Source organism: Anser brachyrhynchus (assembly GCF_964034855.1).
Source record: "Anser brachyrhynchus genome assembly, chromosome: 14".
NCBI classification, from domain to species: Eukaryota; Metazoa; Chordata; class Aves; order Anseriformes; family Anatidae; genus Anser; species Anser brachyrhynchus.
In genome coordinates, this window is record NC_137709.1 from 6264454 (window position 1) to 6280292 (window position 15839).

General features: G+C 55.7%; 2 protein-coding genes across 3 annotated transcripts; one reads left to right on the forward strand and one right to left on the reverse strand.

The window, feature by feature from the left end:
* Window positions 1-112: 112 nt before the first annotated feature.
* MYOZ3 (myozenin 3) lies at window positions 113-6983 on the forward strand. Of its 2 annotated transcripts, XM_080555647.1 has the most exons (7): window positions 113-365; window positions 1468-1554; window positions 1656-1810; window positions 2030-2098; window positions 2202-2346; window positions 2680-2851; window positions 5329-6983. In XM_080555647.1, the coding sequence occupies exons 2-7, from the start codon at window positions 1524-1526 to the stop codon at window positions 5489-5491; spliced, it is 735 nt and encodes a 244-aa protein (XP_080411773.1). In that variant the 5' UTR covers window positions 113-365; window positions 1468-1523; the 3' UTR covers window positions 5492-6983. The 2 variants fall into 2 exon arrangements, with proteins under 2 accessions (XP_080411773.1, XP_080411772.1); XM_080555646.1 differs by having other exon boundaries at window positions 113-1554.
* Window positions 6984-8159: 1176 nt separating this feature from the next.
* On the reverse strand, window positions 8160-15538 carry RBM22 (RNA binding motif protein 22). Its single transcript, XM_080555645.1, has 11 exons — window positions 15397-15538; window positions 14638-14691; window positions 13641-13670; window positions 12753-12885; window positions 12365-12465; window positions 11975-12147; window positions 11187-11387; window positions 10529-10693; window positions 9968-10056; window positions 9281-9412; window positions 8160-8605 (listed from the first exon to the last, which is right to left on the reverse strand). The coding sequence occupies exons 1-11, from the start codon at window positions 15448-15450 to the stop codon at window positions 8475-8477; spliced, it is 1263 nt and encodes a 420-aa protein (XP_080411771.1). The 5' UTR covers window positions 15451-15538; the 3' UTR covers window positions 8160-8474.
* Window positions 15539-15839: the final 301 nt, after the last annotated feature.

Here is a 15839-nt window from a genome sequence, read left to right on the forward strand (position 1 = left end):
CCCGAGGGGCTCGGACACGTGCGGCCACCTCCTGCTGCCGCTGCACAGCCCCACTTGGTGCCGGGGTGACACCGTCCTGGTCCCCAAGGACCAGCGCCATTCGGTGCTGGGGTGACACCACGGCGGTCCCCAAGGGTGAGCCCTGCTCCGCCCCCTTTCTCAGCCAGAAATAACTGCTGTCCTGCCGCCGGACCTTGGCACCCCGTCCGGAGCCCAGCACGGCTCGGGGCGAGCAGCACAGAGCCCCAGGTGCTGCGCAGAGCCAGCTGGGGGCCACCAAAGGCTGGTGGCTGGAGCCAGGCCGCGTCCTCGTCCCCAGCGCAGCCAGACAGCATCGCTGGTATCACAAGGAGCCCCCCGGGCAGGTAGGGGGGGGCGAGGTCCCAAACTTGGGTCAGCGGGTGGGGGGTGCACGGGGCGTGGGGACAGCCCAGGCGTGGGGTGTCCCATGGGACAGGACAAGCACAGAGGGAGCGGGGAGGGGGGTTGAGAGAAGGGGTGAGCGGGTCCTGGGCTCTCCAGCCGAGGATGGGAGATATTGGACCCGGAGCTGGCAAGGAGCCCCGCGCCAGGCACCGTGCAGCCCCAGCCCTGGGGGTCCCTGTGCTGCCCGCGGCTTTTAGGGAAGGTGACAGCTTTAGTCTGAGCCAAGAGATGTGGGATGCAACCGCCAGCAAGCCCCCAAAACTCTCCTTGCTGCTTTCTGAGCTGCACGTCCCGGCTGCTGCAGGTGCATTTTGGGCTGGCAGCACAGGGGGGGCACCTCCATCCTGCCCCCGAGGCGAGGAGCTGGGAGCTGAGGAGCCCGGCCCCGCTGCTCCTCCCGGTGCCCCCCAGCCCCACCAGGGGGGACAGGCGGCGGCCCCGTGCCCCGGCTCACCCCGCTGCCTGGGCTGGGCTGGCCCTGCAGGGTCGGGGCTGCAGCTCCTGCACCGCTTGGGCCAGCAGCTGAAAATAGCTCTGCTGAGTCGGTGGTGCTGGTGCGGGGGCTGTCAGCACCTCTGCTCAGCCGGCCGGCCGTGGGTGCTGCTCCAAGCGGGGCTCAGCCCCGGGGACACCGCTCGCTGCAGGCAGGGACGATGCTGGGGGCGTTTTCTGCCCTAAAGAACAGCAAAGAGGGAAGATGACGGGCACGGGGTGGTGCTGAGCTTCCCGAGGGGCTCTGGTGGGGGTGAGATGAGAGGGTGACAACAGCAGAGATGGGCTGGGGGACACGGAGCGCGAGCACCCCAAGGCGCTGTGCGCACAGACACGGCTCTGCTCCCACCCGCGGGTTAATGGGGGCACCCCTGGGCCCTGCACATCCCCAGGGGCTGCTGTGGGGAGCCCCCAAACACCCGAGGCAGGGAAGAGAGGTGACCCCAGGCACTGCTGCCGGGTGGGGACAGCCTGGCAGCCCCTGTGGCACACCGGGGACTGGTGTGTCCCCGTTCCCAGCCATCACCCGCGGCCATCTCTCTCTTGCAGCCGGCCAGGAGCCGTCCCCACCCCGTAGCCCTGCCCCAGGAGCGTGGCAGCGGGCGATGACCATCATGAAACCAGACCCTGGAGATGGTAAGCGGTGCTGGTGGTGGTGGCGGGGCACAGGGACTGCCACCAGACCGTGCGAGGGGCACCCCCAGCAGCCGTCCCATCCTCTCCCCTGGTGTCCCCAGCGCCCCGGCTGGACCTGGGCAAGAAGGTGAGCACGCCGCAGGACGTGATGCTGGAGGAGCTCTCCCTGAGCACCAACCGCGGCTCCCAGCTCTTCCAGCAGCGGCAGAGGCGGATGCAGCGCTTCATCTTCGAGCACCCCAGCGGCTACAGGAAGGTGGGAGCCCAGCTCCGGGCAGGATGGTGGCCCCGGGCTCTCGCAGCCTTTGAGGGGAATCCCTCCCTTGCAGGGCTCCAGCGGAGCGGCCACGCTCAGTGCCTACGCTGAGGCTAAGGGAGAGGAGGGGGGACGGCTCGGCGGAGCGGGGGGCGAGCACCAAGGGGGTGCCTCCTGCTCCCCGTGCCCCCACCGACCCCTCTCCTCCTCCCCCCGCAGCTCCCAGCGCCAGGCGGCTCGCACGGCACCGAGAAAGCCAGGCTGGAGGGGACGGCGAACGAGTGGTCGGTGGGTACCTGGGGGGGCAGCAGCTCCCCCTGCTCAGCAGGACAGGGCTCCTGCCCGCATCCTGCCAGCTCAGGTGCTGAGCCCCGGAGCCTTCCCTCCGCAGGCTGGGGACGCCGAGGGCCAGCAGAGCTTCCACTCGGAGCTGCACGTGGCAGCGTCGCCCCAGGGCGGCCCTCCTGAGGTGCCCAAGAAGTCGGAGAAAGTCCTGCAGATGGGCAGAGCCCTCAACCCAGACAATCTGGCCCCAGGTAAGCGCTCGCACCCCGAAGGCAGCCCCGCTGCGGTCGCCGCGCAGTGCCACAGGGACCCCCGGGAGCCCCCCCAGGTCTGGCTCTGGGAGGAGGCGATGTGAGTGTTGGGCTCGCACCCTGCTCCCACCCTGGGGCAGAGGGGCTTCTCCTCGTCCCTGCGACCCCAAAAGCCCCGGAGGTTACGGGACCAAGAGGGAGGCAGCCCTGCTGCGAGGCCCCCTTGGATCCGGGGCTGTGTGAACACAGCTGTTGTTACACACACACACACACACACAACCCCCCCGCCCGGCTCGCCCCGCAGCACCGAACGCCGCCTCTGCCCCCTCGCAGGGTACTCAGGGCCCCTCAGAGAAGTGCCCCCGGAGAAGTTCAACGTCACCGCCATCCCCAAGGGCTACCGCTCCCCGTGGCACGGGCTCCTCGGCGACAAGGACAAGGCTGTGGGCAGAGAGAACCAGCTGCCCATGAAACCCTCGTACGGGGAGTTCGTCAGCTTCAACAGGTGAGGCTGGCCGAGGCGCGGGTCTCACCATCCATCTGTCCGTCCGTCCGTCCGTCCGTCCGCCACCTCCATCCTCAGCTCTAAGCAGCCCTAAGCACTGGATCCCCCTGGGATCTGAATTCCCAGCTGAATTCCCCTCACTGGTGCAGGGAGCTCCTTCCCGGGGGAGCAATCACCGACGCTCCCCGCCAGCATCAGCTCAGGGCCGGGCGGAGGAGCGGCGGAGGCAGTGCCAACCTCTCTCCTAATTCCCCAAGGTACCCGAGCAGCTGCTGGAAGCGCGGGGGGACGAGGTTAATCTCCCCACAAGGTGCTAAGAGGTCACCAGATCCCTTCCAAACGCGTGCTTGGGATTGAAGGCTCCGGGCCCGCTTCTGGTGGCTGGGCCTGGCCAGCTCCGTGTCCCGCGGCTGCTTCCAGCCGAGCGCGGCTGCTGGGCCTCCTGCGTGCCCCCGAATTACGTGGGGGTCAAGGTTAGGGCCGCGGAATGGACACTGCCGAGGAAAAACGCCTCTCAGGAAAGGTGTCTGGTGGGGATTCAGGTGGAGGAGGCGGTACCAGCAACCCAGGGTAGAGATGAGAATTGAGCTTTTAAGCTGAGCATCGTCTCAGGGAATGTGTGAACCGAGGTCTTGTCTCTGCTCCTCGCTGAAAGCCTCCTTCACGAGGATGAAAGTAGGCAGGCAAGCTGCGAGTGCCCCAAATCCCACTGGAGTTCCCTGCTGGGACCCAGCTCTGCTCCTCCAGCAGACCGCACTGCGGCCTCACCGCGGATTTAAGTCGCGGGGGACACCGCCGCTGTGCTTTGAAAGCTTGGCACCACCTCCACGTTTCCTCTCCACACCTCTGGAAGCTTGTCAGAGCACTGGTCTGTACTGGGCAGTACTGGAGCGGAGCTGAGGGAGAGGAAACCCAGCGGGCAGGCAAGGGAAAGCGAGCTGAGGGAGAGCAAGGAGAAGCCAAGGAGAAGCCAAGGGGCTGCGAGAGCTCTTCCCTCTGCCCCCCTCCCCAGTTAGCCGTCCCCGGCGCCCCGCTGCAGCGACGCCGGAGGAGCTGCTGCAGGTGGAGCCCCAGGAGCTGCTGCAGACGCTCGGCTCTTTGCTTTCAGCATTTATCCGTTTCCTGCCTCGGCATTTATTTGCGGGCAGGGACCGAAGCAAGGGCATGTTTCTGAATAATGCTTTACCCTGCGCCGTTTCTCCCCTCTCGCACGCTGCCTTTCTATTTAAAGGCCTGAACTGTTATTTAATACAGATGGATGCTAATTTAACACCAAGCCTCTTGCCACCTCCTCTAATTCTTCACTGAGGCATGAAGATTCAGACAGCCAATCTGCTTTTAACGGGGCTTTTCATGATCTTCCAAGCTGTCGGCTTTTAAATCACTTCTCAGTTCATCAAATACCAAACGGCAGAAAAACACGCTTTTTGGAACAGCTCGGCTAGCGAGAAGCCAGCAGCCTTGCCTAAAGCTAGGTGAACCCCAGCACAGCCCGCGTGTGTCACAGGGCAAGGCAAAATTCACCATCGCAACAGCAACTAGATCGAGGCAGACCAATTTATTCCCAGCTTTAAAAATTCAGGCTGGGATGCAGAGACCTTCGGCCGGCTCGCTAAGGTGTGCTGCTTTAGGAGAGAGCAAGAACAAAGCTTTGAAAACGCCTGTCTTTTCCCAGAAGGGAGGCTGTTCCTGGAACAAACCCCTCTCCTTTACCTTTCCCCCCCTTATTTCTCCCTAGGACACTGTTGCAAAACAGGGCCACATTACTCATGCTCGAGCAGCGCTTCCCAAAGCAAACATTCCCAGCTCTGCCTCGCTGATAGGTCGTGCACGGCTCCAAAACCAACATTCCCGGCGTTCGGGGAGCTGGCGCTCTCTTCCCCGGTCCCTCCGCACATTTCTCCAGGAAGGGATGACAGCTCTTGCCCCCGCGCTGCTCCTCCTCTTAGTCAGAGTTGGAGAAGCTGTCCCAAAAGGCCGGCTGGAACGAGGGCCAGGAGAAAGACGTTTGCCTGCACATGTGCTAGAGCAATCAGGAGGCAGCAGGAGGAGCCCCGGCCCCTGCACAGCACATTATCTGCAGACAAGTCACTGCCTAGGGACCGGTGGGTTCATCACCACCACCTGCTCTCTTAATCTAAGCCCTTTCACATCCCTGGCTGGTGGTGGAGCCCGTGGCAGCAGGCCGTGGTGACGCAGCAGCACGCTTCCCCCCTCCCCGTACAGCCACGGGCGCTCACACACCAAGAACCACTGCCCAGGCCTGCCGAAGGTCGAGCTGAAGCGTGCTCCGTGCAAGGGAAGCACCTTGCTGGGCGGGCAGAGGTTGTAACAGCATCCTGGGGAGGAAAAGAAGGGGGTGGTCATTTGCTTACAGGTGGGGCTCCTTGAGTTAAAAGGTCCAGACCTGCTTTTTCCACCTTCGCACCACCACAGCCTCTCTGCGACGCGCTAAGTTCACTTCTCTTGCGCTGCAGGACTCCCACCCCGTTTGACAGAGCAGTGCTCAGCGACCTCTTCTACGTGCCTGCCGCCGAGCTGGACAACCTGAGCGGTCTGGAGCTGATTTCCCAGAGGCGCAACTTCAACAGAGTACCGCAGGGCTGGGCGCGGGTCCTGCCGGAGAGCGACGAGCTGTAGCACCCCCGCTCCCTTCCCCATCGCCACGGATGCTTTTCTCGCTAGACTCAACCGTACTTTGCACAGTAGGGGAGAGGGGAGTAAGTGTTCTCGCCTAGCATTTCCTGAAAGCTAAGCTCGAGGTCTCAGCTCGTCGTCCTTTTCCATGGGATTTGAACAAGCTCCAGCCTGGGACCATTCTGAGTTCCCCTCATACCAGCCGCTGGCACAAGGGCGTTTAGCGCTAAGCGAAGCAGCCACGTTCTCATCGCTCACGCGAGGAGACCCCCGCAGGCTCCCGTAACCATCACCCCACGACACACGCCGTGCAGGCTGTCCTCCCCCCGCGCCGTGGGGCACGGCGGCACTACCGGCCGCGAGGCACCGAGAGGTCCCGCTGCTGCTTCGCTGGCACACGCGCCCTGCCCCGACAGGTGGTGCCTCCGGGGAGAAATTCCATCCGAAGGACAGCGAAAGGAGGCGAGGACTGCACAACGCCAGCAGAACAAGCAACCAGGGGCACTGGCACGTTAAGAGCAGTGACCTCAGGCTTGGCTGGACAACGCAAAGGATGAGCTGGTCACCTGCCTGCTTACCACACAGCACGACCCAGACAGGGGAGGGGAACGCTGGGAGCTGGAAACTTGTGCCACTTTTTCCATAAGCTGCTGGCTAGCACGTGACAGCTGTCATTCTGCCCTTCCTACCTGCACGCCTTGCTTGAACATCTCAGCCCTTTGATCCTCCTACGCCAGGTTTGCTTCACACAGCCAGGATAAGGACCGGGCCCTGCCTGGGGCAGATGCGCGGCAAAACTGCGCCAGCCTGGGGTGCCTGAAAGAAACTGCCGGGGTATTCGGGTAACTTCACCGTCAGTGGGAAGGAAAAGCAGTGCAGTCACGTCCCTACAGCAAGCGTGGACTTCTTAAATGCAAAAATCAGCAGTGGGGATTTGACTACACGTTTTTTTTTCCAGCAGTGGCACGCGGTGGGACATGCAGCTAACAGTTTGTAGGAGAGCCATCAAAAACTTGGGAAAAACCCTGCCAACCGCTAACAAAAATCTCTAACATAACACACGCTTTCTACAACAGCTTTTGTCAAGTTCTTAATGCCATCCTTATTTAGTCCCGTGAAACCAGGAGCACTGGGATAAAAGCATTTTTTTCCACCGCTGTGGTTAAACCAGGCAAGTAAATTTCGTGGTAACAATGCAGTTAACAGCTGCCTCGCTTGTAAAGCGCGTTCTAATACCGTGCAGACGTGCAGAGAAAATCCCAGGCAGGGATTCCGCTGCGACAACACACCATTCGGGGCGGAGAAATGCAAGTTCCCTTTCTTCCCACAGAAGCATGAGGGGATAAAGAATAAAGGTCTAGTCCTCTAACATTAAAAATTTGTGATGTACGGCTGCTGTCCTGTTCTAAACCCACCTCTCATCTCTCTGTCCATCAGCTGAACACACGTACCCCTGGGGAACCTGGTTGGAAAATAAATGAATTGCTATAACGTACACCTTGTTTGCATTCACGATCTGTCTGCAGTGCCCATGGGCCCACTGGAGCCTCGGGGGCAGAGCGGCAGCACGCAGCACAGCCCTCCTGATCCCCCAGCGTGCCTCAGCGCCCCCCTAACACCGCCTGGGCTGTCTCTTACCTGACAAAAACTAAACTAACCACCTGAGCCCACAGCTCAGCCCTTTCTCCAGGGAAGGCCACCTTGTGCCGCAGCCGTGCCCCTGGTGCCATGCCAGCACTGGCAGCATCACGCACGCCTTTGGTGGCGGCATCAGGGGGACCCGCTGGCATCGCAAGGAACCAGAACCGGACCCACTGTCACAGCCCACTCCTCACCCCGGCTTTGGCAGCAGCCGAATCAATCAAAGCCCTCAGACACCCTGCTCCAGGAAGCGGGGTCTAAGCAAAGTGTTGAAAAACTCACGTATTTAATGTATTTTTTTAAAACAAAGGAGTCTTCAGAACAGGTCCCATCATGTTTTGCTTTACAGAAAGATGCCCACAGATCAGTTACATGAAAGCAGCAGACATACAGTATCTTAAAATCCTCTAGCCATGTGCCCATACACCTTATTCAACGGCAGGCTCCATGCAGTTGCTCCTAGACAAATGCTATAGTTGGAGCACAGAAAGAAAAGTTTCACGTCTTATCAAATCAGAAAGATGTTGGATCCATCTCAGAGTTTAAGAGGAGACCGTATCCAAATGCCTGATCATGTCCTGTAAATACACAGGACGAGTCTGCAGCTGTACTGTGCTGCTGACAGCTGCAGGGGGGCACACGAGCACCTTCTGGGGAGCGTCACCTGGTTAGAGCTGCTAACCTGTCCCTCCAGGTCACGCCTGCATCACCAGGGGGCTGCTTGCACAACCCAACTTTTCTTGCTCAGGACACGCAGGATTAGAAGTGAAGCGCCAGAAAGTTTCTTTCTGTTAAAAGTTTTTTAAAAGTAGGGGAAAAAAATTTCTGTGGCGCTGGTAAGGCAAAGCCACGGGTTTGGCACATGTGACAAGCTTGTTTTTCTGCTCTTATTCAGTCCTGGCTCGATATTACAAGATTAATACGTCATTAGAGTAACAAGTCATTGGCTACTTGACACAGAGGAGTCTCTGGTTACACTTAAATAGTCCACAGTGTTCAGACTGAGGATATCAAACGGGCTTGAAGAGGGTTTGGTTTTTGTTTTTCCAGAAGTTTATTTCAAAAGTGTGCAAATGGGATACACTACGAGCACTGTAATTCTGGTACACCTGATCCACAGACCCCCCCCGACAGCCCTTCTGTCTGCCCCCCACCCCCCGATACTAAACGAAAGACCCGGGCTGCATCAACGATCCGATAGCTAACGGGGACACAGAGCTCAGCTTGCCCAGCGTCTGCAAGCAGGGAAATAAGGCTTCTCTAGCTCACCCACAGCTCAACATACGGCACTACCATGGTAACTAGAAAATAACATTTACTTAAACGACGAGGGTGACACGATGTGCTAGGGGCTGCTGTGCTTTCCCGCGTGGGCGCCCATCCTCTGGGGATCTTGAGACGGGTAGTGAATGGGGCCTGGCGCTCGCATGAAGGGAGGCGGCGGCCCCATGGCGTGGAACATGTGTGGTCCAAAACCTGCGGAGAGAGTTGTCACGTTCAGGCACAGCAAGAGAACAAACAACGCGGGCGTACTACCCTTTGGAACTGCCAACGGAAAAAGCCTGGCCACCAGCTGCACCTCAGAGAGGTGCCCATCTCCCGCGATTCCTCAAGTTCCTTCCCCTCTTCCCAGTAAAACTGGGAGCAACCCTTACCCAACACACATTCCTAGTCACAGATAAAAGCTGGTGGGGGACTGCCAGGGGTGTCTGTAATGCCAATCTAAGTGATTTCTACTCAACTGTGGAGCAACCAAAGAGTCTGACATCCCACACAAAGACCTTCAGACAGATACACGTACACAAACACAGGCTTGCGTTCAACCAGCTGTGGAAACGGGCTCTGAAGTTCAGGTCAGTGCAGCATTTACGCAGCCAGCAAATGCCCCAGGCAGGTCTGAAGACCCGTAACAGGGATCTCTAACGTGCCTCAACATTTGCAAGTGAATACCTACCACAACAGGCAGCTCGGTTTAATCAAACTGTGCTGACAGCTCCTTTTATATCATCGTTTCAGCCCATATCATCAGGAAAATCAATACAGGGTATCCATCAGTGCTACAGTTAAGCTGAGCAAGGAGGACCAGACCTCCAGCCCGCTGCGCTGGAACACCAATTTAGAAACCCTCGGTCACAGAGGAAAAACAAGTACCTGGAGGTGGTGGCGGAGCAATGCCAGGAGGTGGTGGCAAGGCAATGTTAACCACAGCTGGAGGGCCACTTGGAGGTAGGTTGAAGTAATTTGCAGAAGCCTCCTCTTCTGCAGCTGGAGGAGGTGGGAGAGCTGCAGGGAAAAAACCAAAACCATACTGCGGTTATGGAAAATCTAATCTCTCAGTCAAGAAATGCAGACATACCTGCCTCCGAGGAGGAGGCACAACCAATTCTCCCACAAGGGCAAACTGCTGCTGCTATCACACATTCGAGGTGGAGCAAGAAGTAGGACTGCGCCAACCTGTGGAACACTCCCCACTTTACTCCATCAGAAACCAGCTTGGCTTTTTCCTTCACACAACACTCAATGAATTACAAAAACGTTAACCAAGACTTGAACAGCGTGGGTTGCCAGTACCTTGGACCTGAGTAACATTAATTAATTCAGCTTTAACTTTTCACTCATCACATGACAACCTTTCTCTTCAGCAAGAATTTGCTTCTAGACAAAGCTCGTTTCCCGTGCCAGGTTTTATCTGCTGCAAACCCACAGTCAGGAACTGCTCTGGGCTCACCAGTGCCTCTGGTGTCCTGAACTTAAAATGTTCTCGGAGGTTGAACTCCAGCCTTTCTCATGGAAGCAGGTCAGCATGAAACGTTTCAGAGGAGAAAACTACTCCCTTACCTCCGGGAAGTCCTGGAACTGGTTCCAGCTTTATCCCAGATTCTGTAGTACCTTCTTTGTCCTTCTCTTTTCCTCTTGCTGCCTGAGACCTAAAGAACAGACAAAAATTTGAGAACAAGGATAAGAAAAGGCAGAACAGATATTTATACTGCAGCGGTTCCACATTATCTAATCTAGATCCATTGCTTCAGGCCAAGGATGAAAAAGTCACTCCCAAAGAGAGCTGATACAAAGTATGCAAATAATGTTCACCAGAGCTGAACTGAAGCAGAACTATGAAACTCATCCGTTACCCTCAACTAACACAACCCTTACACAATTCGTGTCATATCCAACCCAGATCCCACGACTGGAAGAAAAAGAGACTGCAAGAGAACCCCAACCGTGTATCGACCCATTGCCTACTTCAGCTTAACATCCAACCCAGCTCCTCAGGGCTGCATAAACTGAACAAAGACCCACAAAAAATGAACTCCATTTAAGAATCGAGCCCCTGAGGACAGTACTGACAAGGCACCTGAGAAAGAGGTTACGTGTGTGCATGCCCCCCACCCCGCTCACCTGCCCCATTTGACATTGAGCCGGCGGCCGTTGACGATGAGTTTGTTGAAGGATTTCTCAGCAGCCACTTCTGCAGCTTGCCGGGTGGCAAACTGGATGAAAGCACACTGTTGTCTCTGCACCACAGTTATCGTCCGAATTTCCCCAAACTGGTAGAAGTGATTTCTGTGTGGAAAAACATGCATATGAAATCCCGCTCCTCCTAGCCGCAGGGTAAGATTTTATGTGATGAAATAGAAATGATCACATCCTTTCTTTTCCCCGTCACCACGTCAGAACAACCATTACAAATCAAGTCTCTTGGCTCCCGTGTGTCATTACAGAGCAATAAAATCACTGCAGCAGCTTTTCTCAGCAGCTAGCTAGACAGAAGGTATGGGGCCTTGTTGTAAAAAGCTTAACAGAACCCCCAAGAGCTCCGAAGAATGACTCATCTGTAAGATTTCTCTCTTAATCAAAGCATTTGAAGCACGCCTGTTTATCTGTTCTCCAACAAGCTGGCACTCCTCTGTACTTGCCCACCAACCAGTTCCCCGTTAAGGAACACTGAAAGCTGTTGTTTTTTTTTTCCTTGTAAGACAGATTCCCTCCCTTGAAGATGAGCAGTAACCAAAGCACCAAATACAAAGGCAAGTGCAACACAGCTGCACCAACACACCTGAGATCTGATTCAGTGATAGTATCTCCAAGCCCTCCAACATACAGCGTAGTAATGGTCTTGTCATCAGGAGGGTCCAGTCGAGGCATGGTCGATGCTCGTTTCAGCAGCTTATCAGCCACAGGATCGTTAATTCCGTAGTAACGATCTTTGATGTTCTGATCAGCCAGAGGATCATCCGGATCTGTAGGTTTCTCATGTCTAAGGTTCAGCAAACAAAGCGTTTCATAACACCAGTCACAGCTGCATCGGGTTCAAGGGACTACAACTGCTCCTTTCCCCTCTAAGGACGGTCTGGTTGTTTATAACTTTGTTCACATAAACAGGCCAAAACGCAACAAAAAGCCCCAAGAACTTAGACTGCAGCTAACAACATGCTCCAGGCAGGGCTGCCTTCAGCTCCGAATGAATGGCACTTCTCACTGCCGAGCACTCAGTACCACAACACACAAGAGCTGGATTTCAAACGGCCTCTTGTTCAAATCCAAAGACCTCTGACGGAGGGGATTGATGCCACGAAGGGACGAAATGAACTACGCAAGACAAGAGCTGCACTCACTGCTTTGGCCAAACACTACAAAACCACGCAGCAAATGCCTCAGCACTGAGCTTGTCACAACAAAGACCCATTCAGTGGCACTGCACGCCAGCTCACTTCAGGTTTCACACTGACCCCAGTCACGGCATCGTGTCTCCTCCCCACTGCAACGTTTCCTGTTCCTCAGTCCCTAGGGGGAAAACGTATCCGGCCACAGGGAACAAATTAAGCGTTGGAAATGTGTGTGTACCTGTAAGGACACTCTTCTCCTCGCTTGCATTCTCCTTTTACCCAGAAGGAACAGATGTGAGGACGGTTACGTTTGTAGTAAGGCGTGGTCCGAGCCAGCTTCAGCAGCATGTCACTGGTGGAAGTAGCTTTTCCTAGCGCGCCCACTGGTCTGGTGCCGTCAGAGTTGGCTATCTACGCAGAAGTTAAAACGCAAACGATTTGCTGAGAGCTGTTACGGTATTACATATTGTATGATATAAAAATACTGGAAAATAATGCAAAGAATCAAAGGAAGCACATGATTTTAAGATGACTTGGGTCATTCTTTTTCAGAGAAAGTGCATTTGGCCCCTTCCCTCCCTTGTACACATCCACACAAACAGAGCACGATTAAACTACACTTTCTTACCTCACGCTCCATGTTCTGGGTGTAATACTCTTTATTGACATCAGATTTAGGCATTTCGTCCTTAAGGGAGAGTCCTGCATCCCGGACTTGGATAGGCAAACCTAGAAATAAACAAGCAAAACACCCCTATGAAGCACAAACCGAAAGAACAAAAAATAGTTCTCGCACCCTGCAGTAGCCAGAGATAACTTGTCTACTGCCCAGGTACACCACGCTGTCCCTGAATCTTGGAAGAGACCCGATCATCGAGACTTGTTCTTCTCAAAGTCTGTCTGCAGACAGACAACCACGCCAATTTCACGCACACATTTAAAGCCATTTCACCAGCTTTCATTTCAGAGGCAAGCAGAACTGCTGCTTCTCTTAGTTAATGCTTGTTGGTACGCACCATACTCCAGGTCGAGCAGGCAGGTTTGGCAGACGTTCTTCAGCTTGCTGCACGTCTGGCACACTTCTGTTTTCTTGAAACGCATGCGCACACCAGGGCACCAGCGGAACACTGTGAAGGGCCTGGCACAGATCTGAAAGACAGAAAGTCAGCAACTGAATCACAAAGCGCTGAACTTACCATCCAGGGTCTTGCGTTATTAAAGACAAATTGGCAATTATTTGTAAATTGAGCAGTCAACGAAACAGCAGCGAGCCCAGTGAGAGGCTATAGAACCTTTGGTCCAGATAAAAACCACCGCCCCGTTATCTGCAGGAAAGATGCGTCTGCATCTGATGCACGCACAGTTTGAGGAAGCAAAGCACAATTTCAACACAACCCTTCTCCCCACCTCAGGTGACAACTGATAAAAGAAGCAGGGACGGACCTTAACTTCCCTCAAGTCATGACAACATTAAATATTTCCGTCCCTCTCAGAAATAAACCTGGGTTATTTCTAACAGTAACCTCTAGCCGGCCAAGAATAACATGTTCACAGCAAACCCTAAACTCCAGTTATTTATTCACCGTTTAACAATGAAAAGAAACTTGCAACAGAAAGTACTGAACATCTTGAATGCTGCAATACCTTTAAATAAAGTACGATGATATCAGCAAAACCTAAAGATTCTGATAAACACGAGCAAACCCTAGGTCTGTCTGACCAATAATTTTACTGTTACAAGAACAAGCACCTAACAAAGCAGACTGCTGACTGCCCTAAAGTGTTAGGCAGTTACGTACGCGTTAAGATGTTAACCCAGACAAGCACTTTCCTGAAGGCAGCAGATATTTTATAACATCAGAACGCATTGCTCCTAGGCATGCTTCAAAAGACAACAAACATACCTTGCATTCCTTTCCATACTTCTCTTTGGTCTGAAACATAATCAAAATCAAAAAAAGAAAACGCAGAACGTCATTAACTTGACAAAAAAACACAAAACACGTCACAGTTACGGCACAGCGTCCTCTTCCTCACACACTGCAGCTAGGCTCACCCACCCCCGTGTTTCGTGCTTAAGTGGAATCTTCCTTGGTTGGTGAACAGGACAAAAATAATCCTAAGGAACTCTCAACCCATTTTAGAATCGCTCATTTAAACAAAGCATGATGAGCCTCACTTCATGTACTAGGCGAGGTGCAAATGAAACGGAGTATTAATAGTTATTTTTTAAACCAAGGTGATGTAATTACATAAACCAAGTACACGAAAACAAACCGTTTCCGAAACTTCATTTCCATCAGCAATAAAATTATGTTTCTTAAAAGCGCTGTAATAGCTCTCAGCAAAATTTGTGGAAAGAAAACGTGAAGGAGAGAATCCAAACATTCACCCTCTGTACCTGGACTGAGCACAGAGAAAAGCGGCACAGCACGGCCTGACTCATCCTGAACGGCCAGAACCGAGGTCAACAAACAAGGATTTAAATCACTGCCAGGACACCTTACTAAGGCTGCCTTAGCTCCTTGTCAGGGGTACATATCCTGCACATCACAAACTGTGCTGACCTATTTAACGCTCCAGCAGCTCCCCGCTCCCCACAGCGCACAACTTCCCGGCACCGAAGCTTTGTTTTTTGGTGCTTCCTGCCATCTGGCCGTCAGGCTGCCATCTTTCTCTCCTTTTTGCCTAGCTTATTCCTACATCCTGTGTCTACCACCCTGACGTGACACACCAACAAAGGTATGAACCAGACCCTGCTGCGGACAACCAGCTAATTGGGAGCGCACACGCGGCTCAGCACCTCCTGTATCCCAGCTTGTTTTATCCCTCAGAACCGAGGAGTCCCAGGGCAGGCATCCATCGCCCAGCACAGGGCCGCGCGGTCACGCAGGCACGTACCATGCGGATGTACGGGTTCTCTCCAAGACATGTCTGGCACAGAATAGGGAAGTCCTGAATGGACCAGGAAGAAAGAAAACGTGGAATTAGCAACGAAATCACCATGGCAGCACTTGAATCACCTCCTGCACCTGACCGTAACCCACCCGGGTGCTGGGAGGACACAAAGGCCTCCCTCAGGATGAGCCCCTGGGCCAGCCACGAGCCCCTGCCCGAGCCCCTCTGGTGAAAGACCCGCAGCACGCTGGCTGCTCCTGATTTCACTGGTGAGGGACATCCCGGTGACTTTCTCAGAGCGGCAAGCCGTGCAGCTCGTTTATTTGCCATCGCAACGGCGAGAGGCGCAGCAGTGGCAGCGTACGACAGCCGCACGGCCCCTAGGGCCTGGCCCTTGATTCCTCCCGGCTCCTCGCTGCCTGAGCACACGGGATCCCACCCCCCGCGACGCCCGATACCGCTCCCTATAAACGCGCTTTTATCTCACCGACCTTTTGTTTCTTTTGCCCCTTTTTCCCCCCTTTTTCTCTTTTTTCCCTCCCTCCCTCCCGGCGGGGCGCCCGTCGCTCCGTGTTTTTGCCCGTTCCGCCCCGCTGTCCCCAGCCGCCCCCCCCCCATTTTAGGCACAGCGCGGCCTTTGTTGCCCCCCACCCCCCTCACCCCCACCGCGCTCAGGGCGGCCCCACCGCCCCGGCCCCACCCCGGGCTCTCAGAACGGGCCCGGCCCCGTTCCCCCCCCCTCCCCCCGGTCGCGGCCCTCACGGCGTCCTCCCAGTTCTGCCGGTTGTACGTGTTGGAGCCCAGCGACGTCGACATGGCGGCCCCCGCGCCGCCCCGCCTCGGGCCCGGCCTGCGGCGGAGGCGGAAGCGGCGTCACTTCCGGCGGCGGCGACGGCGGGGGGAGGGCGCTGTGGGCGGGGCCAACCAGAGCTGGGGGCGGAACCATTGGGGGCGGGGGGGGGAGCGGGGACGGAACCATTGGGATGGGAGGGGGGAACTATGGGGAATGGGGTGGGCGAAACCATGGGGGGCGGGGAGGGGAGAACTTGGGGACGAAACCACTGGGAAGGGAGGGGGAGAGCCCATTGGGAATAGGGGACGAAACCATTTGGACAGGGAGGGGGGGAGCGTGGACGAACCCATTGGGAATGGGGGGGGAGAACCCATTGGGAATGGGGGGGCGCTTCTGTTTGCATGTCTGTATT